The sequence below is a fragment of the Mesitornis unicolor genome, unplaced genomic scaffold (assembly GCF_000695765.1).
Source record: "Mesitornis unicolor isolate BGI_N332 unplaced genomic scaffold, ASM69576v1 scaffold18214, whole genome shotgun sequence".
NCBI lineage: Eukaryota > Metazoa > Chordata > Aves > Mesitornithiformes > Mesitornithidae > Mesitornis > Mesitornis unicolor.
This window is the reverse complement of record NW_010181120.1, coordinates 21,433-33,868: the sequence shown is the minus strand read 5'-3', so window position 1 is coordinate 33,868 and position 12,436 is coordinate 21,433. Positions and strand designations below refer to the sequence as shown.

The 12,436-nt window shown below is 35.2% G+C and overlaps 1 protein-coding gene across 1 annotated transcript in view; it reads left to right on the top strand.

Moving 5' to 3' along the window:
- Positions 1–940: 940 nt before the first annotated feature.
- FGL1 (fibrinogen-like 1) overlaps positions 941–12,436 on the top strand; it is a 14,887-nt gene continuing 3,391 nt past the window's right edge. Inside the window, exons 1-6 of the mRNA XM_010183328.1 lie at positions 941–1,014; positions 5,646–5,826; positions 8,241–8,400; positions 9,613–9,710; positions 10,612–10,700; positions 11,266–11,453. Coding sequence (XP_010181630.1) covers positions 949–1,014; positions 5,646–5,826; positions 8,241–8,400; positions 9,613–9,710; positions 10,612–10,700; positions 11,266–11,453 — 782 coding nt within the window. The 5' untranslated portion in view covers positions 941–948. The remainder of the gene's footprint in view (positions 1,015–5,645; positions 5,827–8,240; positions 8,401–9,612; positions 9,711–10,611; positions 10,701–11,265; positions 11,454–12,436) is intronic.

Below are 12,436 nucleotides of genomic sequence, written 5' to 3'. Positions count from 1 at the left end.
ACCCTTGGGGCACTCCACCAGTTACAGGCCTAAGTTACAGGTCTTATGCCTTGTCTAACCACAAATGTTTTAACATGTAGTTAGCTGATTTAGTTTAATAAGTATAAAAAAGCAGAGTGAACACATATTTTGGTTTAAACAGGCATTAGCATATGCTGAATGAAAATATTTTAAGTTTTAGAAAAAAAGAGAAACATTCCTCAGTTGATAGTTTGCAGCAGTTTAATTGATCAGTTTAAAATTGGTTCATTTATTATCTTTGTGTGTATTTTACTAATTGGAGGCCTTGTTTTCTCATCTGTGAGTTGAAAAGCACACATCTACCTTACAGAAAACTGTAAACTTATATCAGCAAATGTTTTCAAGGCAGTGAGATACAATGGTGATTGTTTTGGCATATAAAATAATTTTCATATGAAATAATGGGAATTTAAATGCTACAGGTTATACAGTACAATATATGCATAGCTATCTGTTGAAAGATGTCATCCTTGTCACCACTAGAATAAAAGCTGATACCTATTATGCATTTCTCCCCAACATTACTCTATAACAGTAAAATTATCTCCATCCTCTCCTGGCACAGAAAAGTTGCACAAATCTTCTTTGGAGCGTTTTAAAATGCTATTTTGTTTTTGTCTTGTTTCACAATAAAATATGTGGGTTTGAATTTTGAATAAATGTCCTAAAATAAATGGAGAGCTCTGATACAAGGTGAAAAAGGAGAAATTCTGGTTTTACTGGGTTTTGGAGTTATATCTGATCAGACTATTTTAGACATTTGTAATGAAGCCTAAATATACATTATATTTACATTACATAAGAACATAATTATAGTATAAGTAGATAATTTCAAATAAAATACGAGATGTCAGGTGTAAATATTTAGGTTTAATGTTTACATTAACTAGTATTTCGTTTGTTCCTCTACTTCACAGCTTCCAAAGAATGAAGATTTTTATAATAATTGATGTTGTCCTTGCAGCTAGCTTGATGGATGCCACTAGCAGCTCTGTAAGTTCCAGTAATTAAATTTGCCTATAGAGTTTCTTCTAAATATTTCATACCTTGTCCTCCGTAGTACTTACAATATATCTCAGCTACATGGGATGGCAGAACCTTTGATGGAAAAGGTTAGAATTCAGGACAAAACTGAAAGACTGGGGAAATAACCTCAAATTATGTTCAGTGGGTTCAAGTTTCTGATAAGGAAAGAGGAAACAAATGCATAACAATACAGTGGAAGATAAATGACTGGGCAGTAGCACAGAAGAAAGTAATCCAGTCAGCTTGTTACTGGATCTGACATTAAATAGGAGGTGATTGAATGTCTTTGCTAAAAAAGGTATCACATGATGCATTAAGAAGCATATTCTACAGAAGACAGAGAAGGCACACGAGACACTATCATTCAAGGGGTAATGCTAACCCAGAATAACACCTTTAGTTTTGAGCAGCATACTTACAGAAAGGCAAAACCCAGGAGCTCCTAAAGCAGTGGCTGCAGCAGTAGTATTTCTGGCCATTGATGCTTAGGATGATAAATGTTTCTATATATATACATACATGCACACACATAAACACGTACACATACACACACTCTCTCTCCGTTGCTTAAAATACTTCTGACCTCACCAGTCCTGTATGACTTGTCTTGGCTGTCCTTCCTAGTTTGATATTCAGGTCCTAACTAGCAGGGACCTGGGAGATTGAATTGTTGATTCATAATTGCCTTGGTGGAAGTGGTTGCTGAATTTGCAACTAGTTGAGCATCATTGTTTGTGGCTTATATTATCTTATGGAAGCTTAACTTATCAGATAAGTGGCTCTATAGGGGCAGAATAGAAAGCACCTGCCACTATAATAATTTCTGCTCAGTGGAGAAATATATTACTAATTTTCATAGAAGCCTGCTGAGAAAAAGGTGTTACAATGAAATGAATTTGATTTGTTTTGATTTTTCATTTGGAATATTATGGGCTTTGGCTGACCCTGCGAATAAAAACTGGGAACATTCTGAAATTTATCTCTCAAAGTTTTCACATTTTAATCTCATTAAAACACTAATCTCATTAGAGATTTTTTGCAGCTCATTTAAATTCCAAAAATATAAGAAATAACACCTCATGAAAAAATTTGTATTTTTATAGTTAACATAAAGTATTGTGACACTAATTTATTGCATTAATTTTAATGGAAGGTCACTAGTTGCTAAATAATTCACACAATAATGAAATAAAGACTGCGAATGCACATTAATTGCAGCAGCTGGTTAAACATGGGACCACATGTCCAAGAGTAGAGCTGTCAGCAGTTGTTAGATAATTGCTTTTCAATGTGTAGTACAAACAGTTGCTTCACTGGAACAGACAGAAGAGGTTATGTTCAGTCTGGTTTTGATCAGTGGGCATACTCTCCACTGGAGACAGGCACAATAAAATGAACATTTTTTTGAGTATTTCAAGTTGTAATAGTTTAATTTTTGTCCATATCTAACAAAAGGAATAGCAAAATAGCAATGTTATAGTTTCTGACTCTTACAACTCTAGGTTACATTTTGCTTCTGTGCATTGGTTCAACTCCAGTGATTTTAAGAGAGTTGTACTGGCGAAAAGTGTAATAGTACATTAAAAGAACAGTCTGGTAGCCTGCAGATCTAAAAGCAATATTGATCCACCTTGAAGTTACACAGCTAACTTGTGATTGTCCCATGGGAAAAATACATCAATGAGGAGGCTGAAGTCAGGGAGAGAAAGTGTCAGATACCAGTCATATGTACATTACCTTCCAAAGCCAGTTATTTTTCTTGTAGTGTAGTTATTCAGTATGGCTGGCAACTTCTTGATTGTTACTTACTAGTTACCAGCACTCTGAGCTTAAATCCTTTTCATCAGGAAATTGGTGTGTGTTAATGTAGCTATATTACTACTCACCCTATAATGAGTGTATTGTTTGTAAAGCAGATGAGAATCTGCTCAGCGTTAGTTTTTCATTTTAATGAATTAATTTGCAATTTTCAAGCAACAAAAAGAAATTATATATTTAAACTGTGAAAGTAAGAATAATATTTAGAGACATAGCCTGCTGTAGACTTGTGTTTAATTTGATTCAAAGGAAAGGACCTTTTATGGTGGTATATGAAGTTGTGTAATGCTGAATTTAGATACCAAGTTTTTCTGAGGCACAGTAATATTTTTTAGAAGTTTTGTACTTTTACTATACAGTTTAATCACAGTAGGAGAATGGCTGTTAGCTGTATGAATAGGTGAAGTGATAGATGAATTTTCATTACACCTGAAAGAAACACACTTAGCTGCCTGTAGCTGCTTCTCCTTAAATGTGCAAACTCCTACTCTGTCCAGGACTGGAAGCAGCTCTTCGTGGCTCAGGCCATGCACTTGTTAAAGAGACTGCCTACTTGAAGTGGGCACAATCTTTCCTGTCTTACCATGTTCTTCACAGTTGCAAGCACTGAGTTAAGACTGATACAGGCTAACATTCTCAATAAACAAACACTGCAGTAAAACTGGTAAGTGGCACGGTGGGTCCTTTATCACTCTTAGCTTAATATGATTAGGATTAATACTTGGTCTGACTGTTAACATGGAGGTTTTGACAGATTTACTTCTATAGTTAGCTCATCAAGCTGAGCCAGGATTTTTGTTATTATTATTACTTATAAAAAGCTATGCAGCTTTCTGGTCCTCCATAGTTTTCTGTATGCGCTCAGGACTAGTCTGAGAATTTGCAGACCTGTCAAGGAAGCCTGTTCTGAATTTCCCAATTCAACTCAGCTTTTGAGTTTATGTGAAGCGGCAGATACAAGTTGAGACAACCACCTTGAAAAGACTGCATAATAGTGCATCCTTTTTTTGTAATATGCAACATGTTGCACATCAACCAGTGCTTATGGTCAAATAACATGCCTTCAAGCCACTGTAGCAAGTTTGGCTCTGTATGTGCTTATAATTTAAGTATTTTCTTCTCTTGTTACTTGCTAGAAGAAAATGAGGGTATGCTTGGGATCTCGTATAGCTATCAACAACTGAAAAAGATTTTCAAGGGAGTATTTAAACAAGATAGGACTCTAGGGTTATTAGGTCATTGGCTGCTTTGTTTATTCTATTTAAAATGTTAGATTTTGGTAAACATGCTTCTCACTTTACAGCTCCTCCTTGTGGTCAAGCTTCTTAATGGCTTCTCAGGACCTAGTAGGAGCAAGCAGACAGTTGTAGTCTGCAGACGTGCCTGTCGTCAAAGCAGCCTGACATGGGCAGCCAAAGCCCAGAGGCACTTGAACATTTTCCTCTCCAGCAGGTCACTGACAAACTGCCTAGTCCTGCCACACGTATATTCCCCATACTTTAATTCCACCATGTATATTTTATTAGTATGCTACTTCAGATCTCTCTATGGTTCAGTGTGATATGGCAATGTTCTAAGGTATCAACTCTTTCATATGGATGGCAAATGTTACAGGTCTACATCCTTAGCTCATGTAAATAATGTTGCCCTATGAATAAGGTTGCACCAATTCAGAACTACTATATTTGATCTTGCATATCATATTTCCAAAAGATTCCCCTCCAATTTTGCTTTTACAGTGCTAGTTGTGCTCTCGTGCAAGCACCATAGTTACTAAACTTGTTTGCTCATATAAAATTGCAGACACAATGTTACTGATGCAAAATCTCATGTCACATTTGTAAAATGTATCATAAAACCTGAAAGGCTTTTTTTCCCATGCTGAAATCAAATTTTTTTTAATATCTATTTGAAACTGTACAGGCTGTTTTAATTTAAGCTCCCTTGACTGGGTTCTCTTCACTTTGGCTATTTTACCATGGTCATTAATCTAAAAGCAATTATTTGTTGCTCTGCATACATTCAGCATGTCAGAATTTGGAACAGTTATTCCAGCTCTCTTGTCATGTATCAGTATTTGCACCAGGGTTAAATGAGTGCCAGGTATAGCCGTATCAGAATCACCACATTTCTCACTCACTCTGTGTGGCAAAATTACATGTACAAGTCACAGCACAAAATTGACTTTTAAGTTTTTAACTTTTATTTTTCATGCATATTTGCAATTTCTTAGGGACTATTTAATTTAGCATGCCAAAAATTAGCTTGAAACTTTGCAGTATTTATGTTGGCAATGTTAAGACTCTTACCATAAGAAATGTGTAATCTAACAGCATTTGAAAAATGCAGAGTGAAGTGTGGACTGTGTTTCTGTAAAACTCTGGAATTCGAGGACCTTCTCAATGTTAGTAGCAGGTCTCATTGAACAGTAAATTTCTGTACATGGCAGGTGACAGAAAATAAGCAATCTTTATGATAGAGTCTGTACTACAGTGTTTTTCCCTGAAGTCTCCTCTGCATGTTTGCAGTGAGAGCTGGTAGTTATAGCCACTAAAGAGAAAGGTCTCTTTGCAAGGCAGGTATATGTTTGGACATTCTGTAATATATGAAATAATCTTAGATAGAGGTGGAAGTCAACACAGTGTCTGTAGGAAATTGTGACCAAAATGTTTTATACAAGTTAAATTTTATTTATGGTTTGTTTGGTTGGTGTTTTGTGTTGCATGTTCAATGTGACCAAAAAGTGTTGACTTTACCATAATACATGTTTTCCTTTCTAGGATCTACAGAACTGTTTGCAAGAGCATATACAACTTCAGGGCCAGGTGAGGCTTCTGGAACATCGTGTGAAACAGCAGCAGTTAAAAATTATACAGCTTTTGGAGAAGAAAGAGATTCAGTACAGTGACAGAGGAGATGAAAACAGCGTCATTGACTTGGGAGGAAAAAGACAGTATTCAGGTTAGAAAGGAAGCTATTCTTTTCATTACCATTCATTGTAATGATTCCCAGAAGCTTTAGCACAATTGGGCTCATTGACTTATTGTTTTAAAAGCTCATAGAAAATTGTTTGTTTAAAACACAGTGTTCGGCTTTTACCTAGGCCTGCTGCTGCAGGGAAAAATTGTTAATCTCACATGGGATAAATAAAATCTGGATTGAAGCTGTTTAATGATTTATTAATAGCATATAACTAAAAACCAATCAGTGAACAATAAATTCAGAATAAATATCAGCAATACAACAGATAAAAGCCAATAATAGGAATTTACAACATGTTAATAAACAGTTACAGATTTCTAAACACCCTTCTTTGACTAATCTCAAAAATTTCTAACCCATAGCGTCAGTTATCATTCACACATTCACAGGGTTACAAGCACACACCGACTGTTCCAATCTGTAAATCCCTGAGAGATCCATATTTACACACATAAGCCTGGCACAATGACATCTGCATTTCATATTCTGTATGTTGCACCATTTTGACTGAGTTAGGTTCAGCTCAGAACACCACAGCCTCCAAAATACTCATTTTAAGTTGTTTCTGTAATCTCACCAGCATTCTGATGGTGATCCGGTCCCTCTGCAGTGAAGAAGGCTAAGTGTGTTAGCCCACAGTAGCTGGAGTGAGGCCCAAACTCTTAATATAATAAAACACCATCCAAACCAATAGTTGGATTGAAAATACAATTTGGGAGTCTGATTCTTGAATGGTGTTCATTTCTAGTTGTCCAGAGTTTAACCTTCTATAATTTTTAATACCCTCGTTTGAATATACTTGTAGTGTTTATGCTGCTGGAAGAAATCACAACATATAACAACGCATCAAATACAATAAAGCACCATTACAATGAAATTAAAAGTAGTTGTAAGTCTGACTTTAAATTTTAGCTGTATATTTATTTATGTATTCAGCATCCTGGAATACCTTTTTTATTATTATGGCTACTCATTTGTTACTGGAAAAGACTATTAAAACCACATTTGCTGAAAAGTGTCTGTGATTTATTAGCATATGCCTCAGTTTATTTTCTTAAAATGTGATTCTAAATAACAGTCCTAAGCTGTTCAGTTTTCTGACTATTTTTTTTCCTTTTTTTTTTCTTTTTTTCATTTTCCTTATATCTTGGAAAATGCGTATCCCTATTGATACTACATTATTTCATTCAAATTGCTGTAGCATTTTAATGTCAGCAAAGCTGGATATTTTGGGATTAGACGGTGAGAGTGAAATTCCACCCTATATGTACATAAAATAAAATGGACATGAAAAAAATAATGGACATGAAAAGCTATTTTCTGTAAGTCAATCAAACATTTGCTAGAAAGTCAACTTAGGGGCTATTTAAATCATGTTTTCTATTAGAGTTTATTCAAATTCTGGCATAGCTATTTGTCTTCAGTATAAACTGTTTATTTTCTATGTCTAATTTTCACTAACACTTTCACTGAGAAGAAACATAATAGTTCAGAAAGTTCCAAAGTAGCCTGGAAGTTCAGCCAACATGTTTATAAATGTTTCAGTGAAAATCTTACAGTTAATCAGCACTACCATTGCCAGAAAAAACAGAAATGTTGAAAATTATACGTCTTTCCTGTAGGACTGCTTGATTGTAGATTACATATAAACAAAGAACTCCTTCCATTTCTTAACTCCTAGAGGAAAAAGATAAGATTATACAATTACATTGCTGTTATATTTTCATGAGCTCTGAATTTTTTCATTGCTGTTAATGCTGATTAGTCATTTACACCAGTGCAGACCAGACTGTAAATGGTATCAAGCTGAAGTGGTATCATTTTACAGATACATTGCACTTTTTGGGGTTAGTCTTCTATATATTTTTGCACCTGTTTAGTATAAGGGACAAGAGTATCAGGTCTAGCAATTGTTTCTCTTTTCCAACACTGGTGATTCCATACTCTTGTTTTAGCAGTTCTCCTGTGGACTTTCTGGACATTGAAGTACATGTTTGTTTTTAAAGGTTACTGTGGGGTTTATATGTTGAGAAATTGTAACAGTAGTCTTTTATGTGCATGATACTATTGTAAATTAAAAGTGTCAACACTTAAACCAAAGGAATTATTTGGCTAGTCAAATGAAAACAAAATTATAGTATATATGGTGGAAAAAAGATTCTTTTAAAGAAATGTCAAAATAATTACAGCTCAATAAAGTTTAAAGCAACACAAATACAACAAAATGCCCAAAAGTATAGAAATGTGTTTGCAGAGGTATTTTCTTCGCACTAGCCTGGTTCATGTGTGACTCTTACATGACATAATTTGATTTTTGTTATTGACTTGATTTCTGATTTTGCCAGTAAGTATAGGACTAAAAAAACTGTGTCCAATGAATGTTTTGTGAACAGATTGTGCAGAAATCTACAATGATGGTCATAAGCAAAGTGGATTTTATAAGATGAAACCTACCCAGAGTCCTACTGAATTCCTTGCCTTCTGTGACATGTCTGAAGGAGGTGGTTGGACTGTTTTTCAGCGACGTTCTGATGGCAGCCAGAATTTTGATAGGTAGGTATTAGACTTAGTAAAATTGGAAACAAAATGGTGAAACGTTAAACCAAATGGAACCAAGTTAAATCTTAACTTTAGAATTATATTATATATAATATATTTCTCCCAGATAAAAGGGAGAAATGGTTATTCTGCGGGACAGCCTCCAGATGAGATACCACGTCTGTCTTCTGGGGGACACCTCTTCTAGTCTTTTTCTGACAGCTTGTGCCTTCAATGTCAAATGCATCAACATTTGTTGGAGCAAGAACTTCTAATAACAAGTAAAGGACTACCTTGTCTTTTGCAAATAGAAAATATCTTAAAAAGTACAAATGTAAGCAATCTGCTTGAAGCGAAATACCATCAGCAAGCAAGTATGAGAGAAACCCACCACAGAGTAATTTGTAGATCATGGTAAAATGCCTCCAGGAAAGATAAGATGGGTGAGAACTTGATTTGTGGACACCTAACCCCCATGCCTTTGCCAAGACTCAAACATTTTTTTGGGAAATGTCCAGAAGTTAAATTTTTCGTGCTGTGAGACTTACATATAAAAAACCACAAATCTTTACAGATATTAGAAGCAACAAGAAGGTTTTTTAGAACCTCCACTTTGCCCAATTTGCTTTTCATGTATCTGCATCCTTCTGTGGCTTTGTGTCTTACCTGTGTTTATAATTACTGTAACTAACTTTACAATACCCTTATGAAACAGAGAAGCTATCCCCACAGAGGATGAAAAACTGCAGTCCAGCAAAGAAAACTTTGCTATTCTTATTTTATAAAATATGGTCAGACGAGCTACAGAAGCAATCTGTAGCATATTACAATTGTTACCACCACACATCACCCATTCTTCTCTCTTGCTGGAGACTACCGGCTACTTAAGTCACAGAGTCTGATTTCTCCTAAAGTACCCAAGTTGAAACAAGAGAGGTTCAGCCTAGATACAAGGAAAAACTTTTTCACCATGAGAACAGTCAGCAGGTTGCCCAAAGAGGATGAAGAGTCTCCATCCTTGGAGGTTTTACAAGACCTGATTGGACAAGTCCTGAGCAACCTGGTCTGATCTCATGGCTGACTCTCTCCCTTGAGCAGGACATTGGACCAGATTACCTCCTGAGGTTCCTTCTGATTTGAATTGTTCTGTGATCTGTGATTGCATGATAAAATAAACATCCAAGCAAACTTGTTTTTTTGATAAATTAGTAATTTATGTTCTTTCAGAGTCTGGACTGACTATGAAAAAGGCTTTGGAAATTTTGTTTTGACAAATGGTGAATATTGGCTTGGAAATAAAAATCTTCATTATTTGACTGATCAAGGTAAGGTTTGTATTGTAACCATAGAATATGATTGTTTCTGTTTCTTTGCACTTTCAGCAAACTTTTTTGTTACCCTTTTCGAAAATAAATCCTGAGTTCTGTTGTTAGTCTGCAGAGACATTTGCATATATGTTTTCTAACAAAAGGCTCAGAGCTGTCATTGGGCCAATGGCATGCAGGGAGCCCCTGCAAAAGAGGGAACAGTAGACAGGAGTACACCTTAAAATAATTGTTGTTACCAATCCACAGTGAGCATCACTAACAGTCCAGTGTTAGGTAGTATCCTTTACCAATTCATTTACATGGCTGCATAGGCTACTAAATAGTGGTAAATCTAGGCCTGTCCTGTTCATTAGGCTAGTCTTAGAAAGCTATCTCCAACTTTCTAATAGTCACTTCATCTAAGATAACTTCTGCTTTGCTGTAGAATGCTGCATATACAAAATTTACCCACTGACTTAGCCAGCTAATTAATATGGAAATCAATGCCACCAGGATGTAGTTCTAGTTTAACTCTTTTATCTTCAGAATATAATTTTCTTAGGTGTAATTCTCACTATCCTTTCATTACCACCTCAAATATCTTACTAAGATATAAAGCTCATATGGCCATTTTTTTAGACTTTTTTGGTCTGCACTTGAAAAATTGTATTGGAATAATCCTGAAGTTTTCTAAGCTGAATCAGGTGAATAAAGACAAAGAAGAGCAAGATATGCTTTAATATGCATAAATAAAGATGACAAAAACCTATAAAATATGCTGTGATGATAAAGATAAGATTAATTATAAAAATATAGTTAGTATTTTAATCTTCTACTGTAATACTCTGTTCTGAAAAGCAGTGAGATAGGCTAATTTAACCAAAATAATTTGTGTTAATTTGTGTTGTTTTCTCTTAAGGGAACTATACTTTAAGAATTGATCTAACTGATTTTGAAGGAGAAAGGCGTTTTGCACAATATGCAAGATTCAGAGTTGCAGGTGAAGAGGTAATAAAATATGAAATATCAACTAGAGGTCTTAATGAAAATGTGGATTCTGTATACAGACAATAAATATACAAATTCCCTAATTTTCATAAAAGTTTGTTTTGAACCATATTGTCATATTTTCTTTCTTAAAAATGCTTGGAATTTTCAAATATGTAATAATAGCAGCTTACATTGATACATCAATTTTACACTTTCTGTAATATGTTCAATCATTTGGTTTAGCAGCCATGGATAAAACCAGTTTTTTCTATTTTTGTTGATATTTCCAACAATAAGGGTATACAATGTTCTGATTTGTTAACATATACTGCAAACTAGCTCTAATATTGTTTTTATTATGTAATTTATACATAATGCTATTGACAAATTTTACCCTAGGTAAGCATCTTTACACCCCTTCATTATCTAGTACACAGTGTTTAAGTGGCATGACATTTCTGAGCATAAAAATAGTAGCACATGGAACAGATTAGTTTTCTCTTTGTGGTTTCACTCTCTGACATACTAAAGGTTAAAGACATATTGGAAATGTTTTTTTCCCTTTCTTCACATTTTTCATTAGCATTCTTATGAGATGAGTTGTGGCGAATACTCCGGTACAGCTGGTGATTCCCTTACTGGTGGATTTCATCCTGAAGTAAAGTGGTGGGCTGATCATCGAGGAATGAAATTCAGTACTAAAGACAGGGATAATGACAACTATGAAGGGAACTGTGCTGAAGAGGAAAAGGCTGGCTGGTGGTTTAACAGGTATTTTGATTCTATATCAGTATCGTCAACTATTCTGCTTCATGCATATTCATGCAATAATAACATGTGGTAGAAGACAGGACTGGCACTGTTTATTGTATTTTCAATCTGCCTGTGACCCTTACCAGAGATCTCAGTGCTGCTAAGACTGAGACTCAGCTCAGAAGTGACAGCACCTACTGCACAGCTCAGTTTGGTCTGTGATAATGGTATTTGCCATAGGCTTTGGTCATCGTTGTTATCAGACAGTAAGAAGAAGATAATTCTGCCCCTTTAAGGTAACCAGTTTTTACACAAGTAGGTCCTATAGAGTTTGCAGATGTACCCCTGCTGTACTTCACTCTTGCATTTCTCCTGCATTGCACTAGACCAGATGTGGCAGTACTGCAAAATATTTGACAAGGTAAGCTAGTGCCAGGTTATTAAGCCTCATTTTTTTTCACCTTGGTTCACAGCATCTCACTCTTGTTATTCCTTCTATATCAAGGTGGGAATGTGTCCACTCAGTTTCTGTCAGTGAGCATGCTGGACAGAGAGGAAGATTTTTTTAAATAGGGTTCAGTAAAAGAATTTAAAAAATCCTACTAACATACAAAATACTAATTCAAAAGGAAAGTATAAAACTGGTAGCATTAGCACTGTCTATATAGGCAGCTACGTTCTTCCCCTTAATTAATTAGATAAATATAGTCAGGAAGAGAAACTATGCAATCTAGCTGTGTAATAGAGAGGTTTAAAATACAAGTCAGGGAAGCATACTACTTTTGCACTGTGATCTCAGTTCACTTGGCAAGAGCTGCCAGGCTGGATCAACTCCATTGTTTCTCTCTCTTGTGTCATTCTTTGTTTCTGTTTTTTAACTCCTTATTTTCCAAATTCTGTTTCCATAAGTAGTCTGTGACCACCTTAGCTGATAAGATGTAGCTTTTAACTCAATGTTTCACACTCAATTACTTATTTTAATACATTTTAAGGTATTTACA